General features: G+C 40.5%; 1 protein-coding gene across 1 annotated transcript in view; it reads right to left on the bottom strand.

Moving 5' to 3' along the window:
- Nucleotides 1-14781, bottom strand: part of si:ch211-285f17.1 (sickle tail protein homolog) — a 98934-nt gene extending 84153 nt beyond the window's left edge. The window contains exon 1 of the mRNA XM_068343602.1: nucleotides 14387-14781. Coding sequence (XP_068199703.1) covers nucleotides 14387-14456 — 70 coding nt within the window. The 5' untranslated portion in view covers nucleotides 14457-14781. The remainder of the gene's footprint in view (nucleotides 1-14386) is intronic.
- Nucleotides 14782-15047: the final 266 nt, after the last annotated feature.

Below are 15047 nucleotides of genomic sequence, written 5' to 3'. Positions count from 1 at the left end.
TGACCCAGACCGGAGGAATGCTAAATCTGGCTTCATCATCAATAGCCACTTAAAAAAAACAAGATGGATCAAGGTGAGTCTGAACTCTGGTCCACTTGGCTCTAATTAGACAATAAAGGCTTGAAGTTTTTAAGCTGGTGCTCCATTTACAACTCTCTTGTGTGTCACACTGAACTTTAGAAAACCATAAAACACATTTTTTTTTACAGTCATTCACTTGGTTATGCTGTGGAAATCAGCCTTTAGAGACTGAGTGGATGCCTCGTCAACAGAAAAACATTATTCTGATAAACTTCTCGATTTCAAATCCACAAGATGCTAATGACAGCCCGTCTTTGCTGAGGCACCCAAAACCATCTAGGTTTCCTTTTCTAACCATGAAATTGTTTACAACATATCTGGATGATGACTGAAATAGAAATATATACATTGATAAAAATAGTATGATTAAAGTTTTTAATAGCAAACAGTACCATCTCACAATGCAGATGCTTCAGGAAGATTTATTTGTCATATATTTGCATTCAAACTCACGTCAAAACATATCTCCCTGCTTTTTTGAAATGTATTTTCTCATCTTCAGTCTTCAGACTGACAGAAGAAGATGGAAGAACACAACAGAAGAATTCTCAGTGTTTTTTTAGAGGGAAATTGTAAATTTTACATTAAACCCTATCTGTCTCTTTGGTGATTTGAGCATTCTCAAACAAATAAATACTGAGAGTTTGTAGAACAGCCCTTTCAAGTCCCTGCAGCAACCCAAAACAATCAGTTTAATTCCTAAAAATAAAATTTTGATGGATTATTTCTTTTTCGGGCACGTTTCTGCAAAAGATCGTTAATTTTATGAGACTAAATGAATCAAACTTAGGGCTGCCTGTAAGGTAGGAAATAAACTTTAACACATCTGTTAAAGAAAACAATTCACACTGATGTAAAACATCAAGAATAAGTCATTAGTAAGCTACAACATGCAGAAAAACATTGATTAGGGATGCAGGAAGCAACAGAAGTAGGTTTAAAAGGAGGAAAGCATCTAAATAAAAGCAAGCTGCTTTCAGGAATGAAGTCATGTCAGCTCATTTGGGTGAGTTCCCGTCCAAGGACATGAATAAAACCCCTTCTAAACGTGAAGCCGTAAGAGGATTATGGTACCAGATGCTTATATGAAACACGTATGCTTTGAACATTCTCAAGGTTTACATCAGACAACAAAAGAATAAATTACAATGATTAAACAAAATCAATATTGAATTTTTATGTGAGAAAGAATTCTGGAGGAAGTTTACACTGAGCGTCATCATAAATTTTTCCTCTTCATGTCCTGTCTCTGGGGCCCCCCTGTGGCCTGACGCACCACTCATGCTCTTTACCCTCCATGGGTATTAACATGTGAGCGTTCACATGTTACACACCCCCACACTGTCTGGGAATATTTAGCTCCAAAATTAATGTTTTTATCCAGTTACCCTGAGGGAAGTGGCGACACATTAAGCGCATCGCTTCCTTCTCTCCTTTAGAGAGATCAGCGTCTATTCTGGACAACCTGTCAAGTGTGTTATTGAAGGTAAACTGAATGCTTCTGCCTGGAGTGTAAAAAGAAGAGAGGAGGAGAGACAAAACCACCTCTCCATTTGGAGTGATGTAAATAAGGGGTTTCTCCATTTTCTTTATGGCTTATTGATTTTAGTTCGATGGCCAGCTGCGGGCGGAAATGGAGGAAAAGGAGGAAGAAAGGAACATCGCTCTTTATCTTCAAGTGAGCTTAATGCGATGTGAAACAAACACACTCCTGTGCCTGAGCAGACACACAATCTATACTACAGAAACCTGTTGAAAACTGTTAGCATCATGTGGTCAGCATCAAGATTCATAATATAAACCTCATGCATCATGTTTAAAAAAGAAAAACTGGCCACTAGGAGCAGCATTAAAAACTTCCAACTAATAAAACCATGCATGACAAAACCTTTGAAAACTAATGATAATAATAATAATAATAATAAAACTAATAATAATTTCTTGAGGTCATTTTAGATAGGACAAATGCCGTACATCATTTCTCTTCAATGCAAGAGAAACATTGCATCCGGGAACATCCTGCTCAAGAGTCTACAGTATTTGCCAACTGATATGAGCTTTAATGTGGTCAAGAATACATTCCTCTGCCGTTAATTTGGTGGTTCTTCAACTTGAAGTCTTTTTTTTTTTAACCCTTTTCTGCTGTACAAGCTGCAGAATGAACAAATTCACGCTCACAGCACTGATGTCTTTCTGACCTTTCACATGTGTAAATGTGGTGTGTCTAAGCACTCTCCGGGGATTGTGAATAATCTGTGCGACTGTGTCTATATCTGTGTGTGCGTGTCTGTGTGGACACGTTTGCCAAGAAATTAGATTTTCACGGGAGGTTTTCATGGCTCGAGTCCCTAAATCAAGCTGACAGATTTCAAATGATTACCATCCACATAAATTTGAACACGTTCAGCGGTAAATATTATTCCACTTGACATCACTAATGCGCCAATCACTACAGTCAAATCATATGCCATAAATCACACGTGGTGTGGAACATATGGTGGGAATTTTACAATGATTATTCACAGGGTAGTTTATATTCGTTTGTTCATAATGACATGTCACAGTGTTAATTAAAGTGACAATTAATCTTAAATTTGAAGCTGAATCTCTTTAAAAAAATAGGTACACATGCAATGTGGATTAAAAAGTCATAGGGAATCCCTTCCAAGACATCTCTTGCAGAGAGACAAGAGGCTTCGCTTTGGGATGACATGAATATTTTCCAGCCTCTTTACACATGAAAGAAAGGAAATGTCCTCCCTTTGTAATGAATAAGAGTTTGGGTGTGTTAAAAACAAGCGCCATAAACCTCAGGGGTTGGAAACAGTTTGGAAAAACAAAACAATCACCGGAAAGTATTGAAGAAAAGGATCTATTGATTATTGTATTAATATTTGCAAGTTCATAAAATCCAATATTGATATTTCTCTATTTTTTTCCACATGTAGCCTCAATCTCTTTGAAAAAGATTCCTTTCTAAATTCTAAATCATGAACTATTCAGGGTCCTCCACCACGGGTGCATTCCCTTGACAGTTAGCAAGAAGTTTTTAAAGTTACCTGATAAAAAAATGTGTTACATTAAATAAAAATCCATTTTAAAAAAAAGAAATTAATGGAATACTTAAAATTCCCTGAAACTACTTAACAATTTTTGAGTTATTCCCCAGAAAGCCTCCTCCAAAATCCTATGCAAAAGAGCGAAAAAACTCTACATAATGAATGACAAACATTGGACAAAGCAACAGGTAAACTGCAGGGACAGCAAACACCAGCATCCACGTCGCTGCACAACAGGATGTCCTCCGACTGCACACACAAATGCAAGTTGGCAGACACGCATACACACATGCATGGCCACAAAAGCATACAAGGCTTCAGTCAGCAGCAGGGATCTGCTGAACTAACAGCAACTGGGCAAACACAGGATGGAGATACTCATCTGACGCAAAGGGACACAAAGTGATGGAGACACAAAGGGCACATGAGGGCGATCAATATGGAGCTTGAAACGAGAGACGAGTGGAGTCAAAATAAAGCAGAGTAAGAAACTGGTGATAATGGAGGGAAAGGTGCAAAGTGAACAGATGGAGGACATGGGCGGAGGAACTGGTCACATGACAAATGAGGTGGTGTTGCATGGATCTGACCAAAAAAAGATAAAAGACACACAATTTTTTGTGTGAATTACTCCTAATGATGTTGTGACCCAAATGACCCTACAGGAATAATGAGCTCCACTCTATGATGTTCCTCCATGGCAATAACACAATGAATGGGCGAGTTCCTCAGATAGAAGTAGCATTGATCTCAGGATAATTGTGATAAATCGCGTAGGAAAGAACTGCTGGCGATTGTTGTTGACCTTGCCTGCAGGAAACAAAGACTTTGTCTAATTGTTCCAGCATCGGTGCTTACTCATGTGGTAACATCTGTCGTTTGTCTACTGCAGCTCCAGCTCACTATGGGGGAAGAAATCCTTTCTTCAGAAGTCATGTATAGAAGTGAAAGTTTCCAAAACTGTTCGTTGACAAGGTTACCATGTCTCACTAGGCAGGAGTCACTCACATCCCCACGAGATTCTGCTGTGCCTCACTGACAGGGAATGAAGGGACGCGACAGTGGTTCTTTGTTTCTCCAAGTTAATTCATCAAACATGTCTTCAACAGGAAAGGCAGCCTGACTAGAGCGCTGGCACACATGTTTCTGATTGGCTTTCAATTTCAGAGCTCGGGTCAGGGGTTTGTTGGGTCCACTCCTTGTCTGACATCTGCCCTGACCCTTGGCCTTGTCACAGGATTATGTACACAAGTTTCGGTGCTCTTGTCCACTCAAGACAGAGCCGGACCTCCTCGGGTGGGTTTCCTGTGCTGCGCCGCGCTCTCTGACTTCAACGAGATCACTTCCCCCCTCCCCAAGGTGGTGATGAAAAGACTTCAGAGACCTGATTCATCTGGGATATGGCCTCCTTAATGAACTGATGAACTCACTCTATGGCGTAGAAACTCTCTGAATGTCGGAGAGGCTGATTAGAGAAAAGACTGGGGGGTAGAGGAAGAAAGGGCGATGTATAGAGGGAAAGAAGAAGAGGGGAAAAAATCATGCTCTCTTGAGGTACTACTGTTCCTTCAATCTTCGCTGTCCCTCTGCTCCATGTGGAAGAGAGAGGGGAGGAATTCTTTGGCCAACCCCCCCCCCACCCCCAGAGTCTGATCCTCATTAGGAAGTACAAAGAACATCAAAGACCAACCCCAAACCTCTATCAGTCAGGAGCACTCGCAATAGCCATGATATTAAAACTCCCAGGCGCCATTCAGTGTCAAGTCTCGAGGCGGGCGCAGGGGCTTGGGTGACTCAGGGGTTAAGGGACTTTTAAGGTCCCGAAGGTCAGTGGAAAGTTTGGGCTAACTTCTCCTCACCTCAGTGTTTGGCTCCTGCTGAGTAAGCTTTAGGCTGAGAGGAAAGAAAAGGAGCAATAACTGGCAGACGCAATGGTTTCTAGCAGCTGTGAGACGCTGAGAGGCATTTAACACGGTTTAAAGTGAAGTCACCGTCAATCTCTTATAAAACAGCGGTTTCATAACCAACAAATTGTTGAGTCACATTTTAAAAGGTCGCTGAGGGGAAAGAAAAACTATTCAATCACTTTGCGTTGCATCAGGGTTGTTTTTTTGTTTTGTTTTTTCGCCTATCAGCTCCTTCAGCTCCTTCAGCTACTTCAGGAGCCACTTTACTCTCATGCTAATGCTAATACTTCATAGTAAGGCACTCAGTGACTATCTATAAATAAAAAAATTTAAAAACTGTAAAATGATAAGACCTAAAAGTTTCAAGTAAATTGCTGAACGTTTACTTCATTGTGGATTCATGGATTTGCTTCAATTTAACCTAAAAAAAAAAAAGTATGTTGCTCATATATTTACAGCATTTCTCAACAACAAAATTATTGAAATTAGTAAATTCATATAAAATCTCTTTTAGTTTAAGTTTTAAAAAATGTCTGAAATGTCAACTTTTATTCAAGTATGATAACAGCAATAACAATATTTTTTTAATGAGCATATTTTGAGTTGTAAAGCCAAAACAATGAGCTGAAGGACATCCATAATCACCTTTAAATTTACACTTAGTCATTATAATGTATTAATAGAGATTGATGCAGCTTGAAGTTCAATAGAAAATCATTTGATTTCACGAAACAAAACAAAAAAAAAAGTGTTGTCTTACAGCGCAAAATCATCCAACAGTGACAAACTTTTATTTTTTCAAGAGGGGTCTACAAGAAATTATGAGACGTACAGACGGCTTTATTGCATTTTAAGGAGATTTTAAATGCTGAGTATATTTTCCACAGCCGGCGGTCTGAAATGTACAGCTGGGCTGAGACAGCAATGCACAATGACCGAAGGAGCTGCTTCTATCAGGGACCCAGCAGGCATCAAACATACCGATAACTGCCCGTCCATATGGGGGCGACGAGACCAAAAAGACGGTCTGCAACAGCCAGAGGCATGAGAGGTATCAAAGTACCCAACATTCTCAAAAAAAAACCCCTCTGAAACCAGTTGTGTACACACACATGCACGCGAATAACATTATTTAAAGGTTAGCCTGTGATTTTTAGATAGCCTGACATTTCTCCAGCTATAGAGCTGTCGTCAAGTATGATGTTTAAAAAAAGAAAAAGACTGGGCAAAAAAAATTACATCCTGTTCTTTTTGTATTGTCACTCATCTCATGCTAATGTCTAAAATGACTCTGCAACTTTATCTGATTTCCTTTTCCTTTAAGTTAGCTGCTAACTTCTATGAGCTGCTTCTTTTTTTTTTTTTTTTTTGCATTTTATCAGGCACTCTAGATTCTCCTACATATTCGAAGAGAAGGGCGGCTGTAGGCGTTAGACGCTCGGTTGCAAACCGTAACCTTTCCGCTATAGATGCATCTTAATCTTAAACACTAGTCTTTAATGTTTACACCCAGACTTGCTTTAATTATAACTGACAGTTCAAATAGAGGACAGTCAACAAAAGGCATGCTTTAATTAACTGCACTTAAGTTAAATATCAAAAATGTCATCGAGGCATTGTTTTGTTTTGTTTTATTGAGTCCTAAGTCTGTGAATCATAACAGAAGATAATTAAACGCATTTTTGACAGATAACAGCACACAGCAGAGCGTCTGGAGGCTGGGAGCACCCAAGCATTTTGCAGGATGACTAACAGGCTGCTTGAATGCGAGACACAGAGAATAAAGGACCTCACCGACCTTGCCAAAAGGTCTGATGATGGCTGCCCCCTCTTTAGGCCGCCAGGCTGCAGCTTTTAAATCTCTTACACAACTAGCGGCATTTGCTCCTACAAAACAAGTCTGTATCAAACAACGCTCTGATTCACAGTTAAATATATCGTGCTTTGATTGTTAAACATTAGTCTCACCTCCAGCGGTGAAGAGGTCTGATTAGCTAAAGGGGGAACGTTACACAACAAAACAACCACCATTGTAACATGTAGAATAAACTTTAAGGAGGGATCCAATGGTAATTATTATTTCGAACAAAAGAAAAGTAAAATATAATCCAGCTTCTCCAAATCAATACGTAACTATAGTGGCATGAGTGTGACGAGAGTAAAATGTGGTGATGACTCAGGGTAATAAAAAGCTCTTAAAAACATTTGTCTTAAGATCAGATGTAAGGATCGACAGCCATTTGCTGAGGCAAAGCACTGAATTACCATATTGCAATTACATTGCCTTTCGAGTTGGGGCTGGGGGGGGATTAGTGGGGCAGATAAACTAACTTGACCTGGAATGTGCCAAAGAACTTACTGTACACTAGAAAGTTACTCTCACTTTCTCTTATTCAGCTACGTAATATTGCTGGAAAAGTTTTTACACAAGAGGTCGGATGATAAATCAATATGTCGCTGCAGATTGTGCCACTCGTTTTTCTCTCTTATCATCAAAAATAAAAGACATATAATTGCTGCGGCTGAAGGTGTTGAATAGTTCTGTAGATTCATCATAATGTCTCAGCAGTTTTTAGATTTTCCTCCCACAACCCCCAGCTGCGACCACACCCAATCAGCGCCTCCCTTCTCCCCTCATAAACACCCATTTGTATCCTCGCTATAAACCTCCCATTCATCACATTGACAGGTGTGGCTTGTGGTTATTGACTGGGAGTGGATTCTTTTTCTATCCTTGAGCTCAATCAAATCAAATTAGATGCTGAAGCAATGTGTTTGGAATGTTAAATAAGTGGCATCCGATGGCTTGGTTTAGCAAACAAATGACTGAAAAGCAGTTCAGTGTTACTGGAGAAATGTGTTCAGGTATGTATTAGAGAGGAGGTTTATTTTCTCTTAAGAGCTTAAAAAAAAGATCCAGCATCTTTGTTTATCTATGCAAAATAAATCAATGGCATCATAAGACCATCCCAGTGTATTTCAACAACATACCATTTATTCAGAGGTGTTACAGTACACATAGCAGTGTGATGATGGTATGTATTAGTCTCTAAGAAGTAGTTGTGAGCAAGAAAAAAAAACAAAACATGCCAAAAAAATTGTTCTTCCTCACTACATGGTGGTTAATCATTTCCTCTTATTCATAAGGTAAGATGCTCTGCTCAAAATCTCACATAACATAAAATGTCACCAAAACAGCCCACAAATGTCCTGTCTGATGGCCTCGTTGCTCGATCTGTTCTGATTCTGATCCAGTGCATTGTGAAGAAAGGATTAATGCACTATTCTGGTACATGACAGCTGATCTCGTCCTCTAACCAGATGACATTTTCAGTTCTTTTTCCATCTTCTTTGACTTCCACTAATTGATGCGAGCTAGTTTCTCAGTTTCCTGGTCTGGGGTCATGTATATGATATGAATCTTCGAAATGTCACGGCACCAGCCTACCTCCACCAGCATCCAGCTCATGCTTCCACAGGTGTTCTAGTTGGTGCTCCTACCTTTACTGCCGTCCCAGACGGCAGTAGAGGTAGGAGCATTCTTCAATTGATTTTGTGCAAAATGAATAACATCAGTCCAGTCTGCCTAGAGAAGGTTGTGTAAACTGTGCTTATGTTAAGTAGCTATCATGAGAAATTTTTGACAAAGAAATATAAATTTTCCTCAGGAAATTTTTTATGGGTTTTTTCCTGGATTAAACAAACATGAGCTAATTTGATTAAACTATTAAGCCTGATTTAGCTGATTGACTGATTTTGTGGTTTTGTATTTTCTTTATGCAAAGGTAAGCTGACTATTTACCCTTTAGCTATGGGACACAATTATTGTTTTTGTGTGTGTGTGCGTGCGTGCGTGTGTGTGTGTGTGTGTCATCCACCTTTGTTACACTGACCCACATCCTTTTGATTTGTAAAGTAATTAAAATCACAGCTGGTGATAAACAGTTCAGTGTCATCAGCATAAAGTTTACAGATTAGCCTAATTATCGGACACACTCACACTCACATGAACCGCCTCATGTTTTCCCCCACATACAGTATCTATTTGATATTTTCCTTTGAACATGACCTCGCTGCAACATCAAAGAAGATTTGACTTCTCACTCGTCTGTGTCCGGACCAATTTTTTTTTACTCTAAAAGAAAACAGAATGTCATCGAGGCTGGCATCATGCATCATTAGCGCTCGGGGATAGCATGTGGAGAATGTTATTGCATCCCTGTCTCCCAGAAATACAGCCAGATTGTCTCTAATCACCTATAAAGTAGCACAGATATTTCAAGACCACTGCTCAGGGCAGATGAATGACAACTGTTTAGAGAGCTGTGGCACCTTTGGGAGTCTTCATTCTAACAATGTACATTCCCATCTGTGTATTATCAGGCCTTATATACCCACAGAATTGAGACGCAGAGAAACAAGGTAGAAGTGTTTATGTCACAAGGGCGACAAAAAGAGCAGCAGTGGGAATGACAGCACTCCCAAGTGAGCGCCAGCTCTGCTGCAGCAGCCAATAAGAAGCCCTAAAAGCCTGGTGGTGAAAGGTCCATGTGTCACCTGTTCCTGCCAAACAGGTGAACTTCATTATATCCATAGTCTTCACCCAACAGGTGGGGAAAAGTTGAACCAACAACATACTCACCACCACTTTGGTTCCACTACACTTTTGAGGAAAATTACAATTACTTGCTTTTTCTCTTCTGGAAGGCGCTCACAAGAGAGGAAATCAATTTTTCACAAGACATACAGAAGGAACTTGAAAGAGTAGCATAGCAGCACTGGAATCTGGGAGCCAGAGTGCTGGAAAAGTCAAGAGAGAAAGAATAATTCATTAGGTTTACAACATAACCATTCAGTGAGACAAAGGTGGTGACACAGCCAACAGAAATCCCCAGGCTACCATCTACTGTAAGGTATAGAAAAGTTTTATAGAAAAAACTTGGCAATGTTTCTCGTTTTTCATTGGTCTTTTCAAAATACAATCTCCCATTGACTTAATTTCTAAAGTGTGACCTTTATGTTTCTCACAAATGCTTGATGATGGAACAAAATGTCAGAAGTCAGAAAATAACAAGCAGTATCTTTTTCCCAAGAATGGGCCAAAGGGAGGCAGAAAGCTCACTCTTTCATCAGTGAGAAATGTTAGAGCTGGATACAGTGAATACAGTGCATGGAAACACATGAAAAGGTCAGCAGAAAATGGATGTTAGAGATTAAATGCACTCTGATAGTTTTTGTAAGTGTCCAGTAGTATGTAAAGTTCTTGAAAGATATTTAATTTCAAGTTTCACGACAATGGATCACTACATTTTGGCGCGATGGACTCAATAATTTACAAAGAAATGAGAGGAAAAAATCTGAATATGCTTCAGCAAATTTGTGAAAATCCAGAAGAAAGCTGTGTTGAGCACCAAACCTCATTCTGTGATTCACTGGAACATCATGCTCAAAATGCTTGGTGCTCTAGTAACAAAAAAAAAGCAGATATCAACTTTAGATTATTGCGCTTTAACTGAGAATGACATTCACAGTTAAAACCACAACCCTTAAGCAGAAAAAGAACCCCTCAGCATATCCTTAAATCTCTGGAGCCCTTGAGGGACAGTTTTTAATCTGCTGTGAAAACAGCTGTTTAGTGTCTCAAGGGGCTGGGCTATTTCCAGCAGGATCATCTCAAGTGCCTAGCAAATGTTATCAGCATCTACACCGACGCCGACAGCCCACTAATGCCAGCGTTTCACACCTCGCCCAAGTAGACGGTAATTCGATTTTTTTTAAAAAGGGAGGGGGGGGCGGAAAAAGTGGTGGGTGGGCCACACGTGGTGTCATAAGAAATTCAGGTCAGTGTTTATCCTCACCTTGATGATAGAGCAAACACAAGTTGGTACAGACACCACTATGTTTGAATAACAAATCTGTTATCGGAGAGCACGTAACTATATCTTCTTTATGCTGATCGAAACATTCTGTCACTGTTTCCTTCGATTTTTCTGCAACAGGATTCATTTTATGTTGCCTTGGTTATTTTGTGATTCTTAGAAATGTCAGAAAAAAAGTGACAAGCCATTAACAGTTGTGTAAAACTCAAGGTGAGCCATTGAAATTGCTTTATTTAGTCCGACCCAAAGGTCATAACCCTAATGTGGACTATTTAATGTCAAGCCAAACAAAGGCTTGACAGGATGGTTTTTGGAGGTTAGCATGATAAATTACCTTAGAGACTGAGACTTTCCTCTGAAAATTCCCTTCTCCTCATAACTTATATTCTTATTTACGTGCAGCAGCAATATTTAAGATTCTTTGCCCATGAAAACACACAGCTAGAATTTAAATCCATCCACAAGGTTTTGCTGTAGGGAAAACAGCTGTTGCGAAACAATCTGCATTTTTTGTTTGGCAGATTTTTCTAAACTTAAATCACCTGTTCCCATTCCTGATACCCATCTCTGATCAAAGTTTCGTGCTGATCTGTCTATAAATGTCTGGTTAAAGGCCGTCCTCGGGGTTCTTGTTATGTTCTTAAAGAGAGAGAAGATTAAATCAAATTTACAAATAAGTTTAATAATTCCTTCTTGGAGACAGTTCTCACTCTTCAACCCAGTTTCATCATGATCTGTCAGGTAGTTTCACTGACAAAAAATTTAAAAACCCCTTAATCTGGAAGAACCCCAAAACAAATTGATCACTTAATCTCCTTAATGGAGATAACATTTTATCCTCAATGAAAATATCTGCTGATTAATACCTGTTTGACTGACTAATAAATTAATTAAATACTTTTTTGATAAAGTAGCTAAACTGTCATCACACGTGGTCCTGCTTGGTTTTAATTTATAACCATCTCTTTGATCTAATTACAGTACATCATCTCATGAATAGGAAATAGGTGTAAAGGGAAAAGCTACGTTCCATCCTGCGGTGCTAGACAGTCTAGAGGCAGACAGCTCTTTCAAGTCAGCTTGAAAGGTCGCGGATGGAAAAGTTCGGACTCATAACGAGTCTGTTTGATTCATTTGGCTTGTGGAGAAAAAGACATGACATGTTTGAATTAATGGAGAAACGCTTCGTGATGGAAATACAGCAACAACATTATTTAGCCAGGGGAACTGAGGCAGACGAAGAGCTTGGAGCTGTTTCCAGTGAAGACCAGGTTAGTGATTGAGTTGAAACCAGACTGATGGAAAGGGAAGAGGCAATATCTTCACTCAGCCGTCCAATCAGAACGGTATATTCCTGCTCCTATATCCGATGACACAATCTTCTTCTCGATGGAAACTGGAGATGGTGAAGATCGGGGCACGGATTGCAGCTGTCTGTGATGTGGAGGAGCTTACCGAAAGATACGTCCCTCCCTGTTTTGTGCATCAACAGATATGTGTGCTTGAACATGACATAAAGCAGATGTTCACGATCACAATCTAGGGAAAAAACTGGAAAAATAGTGGTTGAGTCCATGCATTTTCATTGTGTTAATAATAAAACCGCAAAAGATGTGTTGTGTGTTATTACCACCAATCATTGTGTCCTTCATCCACACTAACAATGGGATTTTCCAAATCCATCTCACTTCACTTTTCTAAAAATGCTATTTTTGAGTGTTTCCCATGCACATTTAAAAAACTTTTTCAAGAAGATGAAGGAGGATGGGTCGAATAATAATCGGTTTCACTTCTGATTTCACAGAGACAGATTATTACACACATAACCTTTTCATGAAATAGGCCTTGATACTTGTCTAACAAGGCTGGAAATGAAGAAGGTTGTCATTCAGCATTAAGAAACTTTTTCTTAAAAAGTGAGGAATAGTTGGGAGTCAAGCAGCAGCAACCATGGGAAGAAAATCATAGAAAACAGCAACAGGGATGAACTTGACATTAAAATAGCGGATAGAATAGGAATAAAACACAACAATCCAGCCTATTATAAGCATATGTCAGCAAACATTACTGATAACGCAGGCAAAATTCTCCAAGCTTGATTTCTCCCTTTTTGTGCAACAGACTCCTCACATGTGATGAAGCGTTTCCCTCCAGCTGACACGGAGAACATCATCCTTTTCGGTCTAAACATGAACATGAGTGGTGCAGCTGCTATACGACATTCATACGATGAGCGAATGGGTATTTAAACTTAAGGGGTCTATTTTCGGATCGGATGTGGATACGGATTGGAAGCCCGAGTGTGGTGTGTGTGTGTGTGTGTGTGTGTGTGTGTGTGTGTGTGTGTGTGTGTGTGTGTGTGTGTGTGTGTGTGTGTGTGTGCGTGCGTAAGGCATCGGAAAGAGGGGAAAGGGAAGTGACTGAAATTTGACCCCCAGTGTCACTCGCATCTGGACCGCTGCAGAAACGGATGTAACGGGTCGGATGGAGGGGCTGCTGCTGAAGATGCCACTCTGACACCCCCCCCCCCCCCCGCATCTTTTCACGCATTAAAAGTTCCAGAGCGGCTCCTTATGATGCGCAAAAACATTAAGAGCGCGCACATAACTTGCCATAAGACTAAAACGCGTTATGGATACACCCCTCTGGAGGGCTTTGCGACAATCTGGCAGTACAGTACATATACTCTCTTGCTTCCTCGCTCACGTGTCCCGTCATTCAACCCGTCATCACCATGGAGATGAGCTCAGCATCTCCGTGTCGCGCTGTAGTGCGCACACTGCAGCACGACGCAGCAGAGGAAGGGGACAGCTGACTGTGTAGCACCTCACCACACTTGTGCAAAGAAGAGCACAAAACAGTCGTTTAAGAAGCACTGATGCGTGGAAACTGAGGTATTCACTAACGCATCCTAGTGTCAGCACTAAGCTTTGGGCAAGATAGAAAATTAGAATTTTTTTTATTCACACTAAGGGTAAATAAAAGTAAATAGCAGCAAGTAAAGGGCAACTTCCACTTCAGATAGGTGTACAGAGGCTGGAATCACAAGACTGGTGCATTCAAGGGAGTCAAGAAAAGGGTCAACTCTACCTGTGCGTACCGCTATTTAGCGCGCAAACGGGAACATGACATAGGAAGTCTGTAACATTTCCCTCAAACATTAACATAAGAGTTCTTTTTAGGAAAATGGAAATGTGTTTATCTCAGCTGGGACTTCTCCTGTTGATTGTATTTTAATGATAAATAATTATGGCATCAAAGAAGCAATTTCCTTCCCCTAAAGAAGATAAATTGTTCAACAGTTTTAGCCTCTTAACACCACAAAATTACTAAACACCAAATTTAATACAAATCATTACAGTTCAAGTGGGAAAGATTACCCTTAAATAAACCAGAACCTCCCCTACAAACATCGCTCTTCAAGGTCATCAGAGATTACTTCTCAAAAAATGGTTCTTACTGTGAAATTTAGGACTTCCTTTGTGCTCACTCGGAGGAAGGTCTGCGAACTGCACCCGGTGTCCCGACATGTCCGATCCAACCACCTCAAAACACGTCTGAGAGCAGAGCCACGCGATCACCCCACTGCGTTTTGCGCCTTTGTTTCTAAAGTATCCACGAACTTCCTGGCGGTGGAGGTGAGACGCGTCCCTGAGCGTTTGGAGCGTGGGAATCCTTCACAGACGCGCCGCACGCCGCTGGGGAGCGTCTGTCATTGGCCGTGTCTCCGTGTCTCCGTTGATTGTGTGCCAGTGCTGCGGGTGAGGCAGCCCCCCCCCCCGGTCCGGTATCACCTGCCCTCTGGCCAGCGGCATTACACTTTACGGTCCATTCGAGACGCACCGGAGCGGGCAGAGGCACCGTCTCTCCTCCCGCATTAAGAGGGATAAAAACTTTTTTTTTTTTTTTCGCTCAGCAATGTCCACATGACTGCAAGGTTACGTCATCACTGCAAAGCTTCACAGGGAAATGATCCATAATAACCTCATAATAAAGTTTGAGTAGGCGGCTGTATGAACAGAATGTTTAGTGTCGGAATAGATGACACATGTTTAAACTATTTCAACTGATAACAAAAAGGTTTCGTTGGACAAACTTCTGAGTCACGGATTCCAAGTGTT

This window comes from Antennarius striatus, chromosome 20 (assembly GCF_040054535.1).
Source record: "Antennarius striatus isolate MH-2024 chromosome 20, ASM4005453v1, whole genome shotgun sequence".
NCBI lineage: Eukaryota > Metazoa > Chordata > Actinopteri > Lophiiformes > Antennariidae > Antennarius > Antennarius striatus.
Note: the sequence above shows the minus strand (reverse complement) of the source record. Positions and strands in the feature narration are given on the sequence as shown.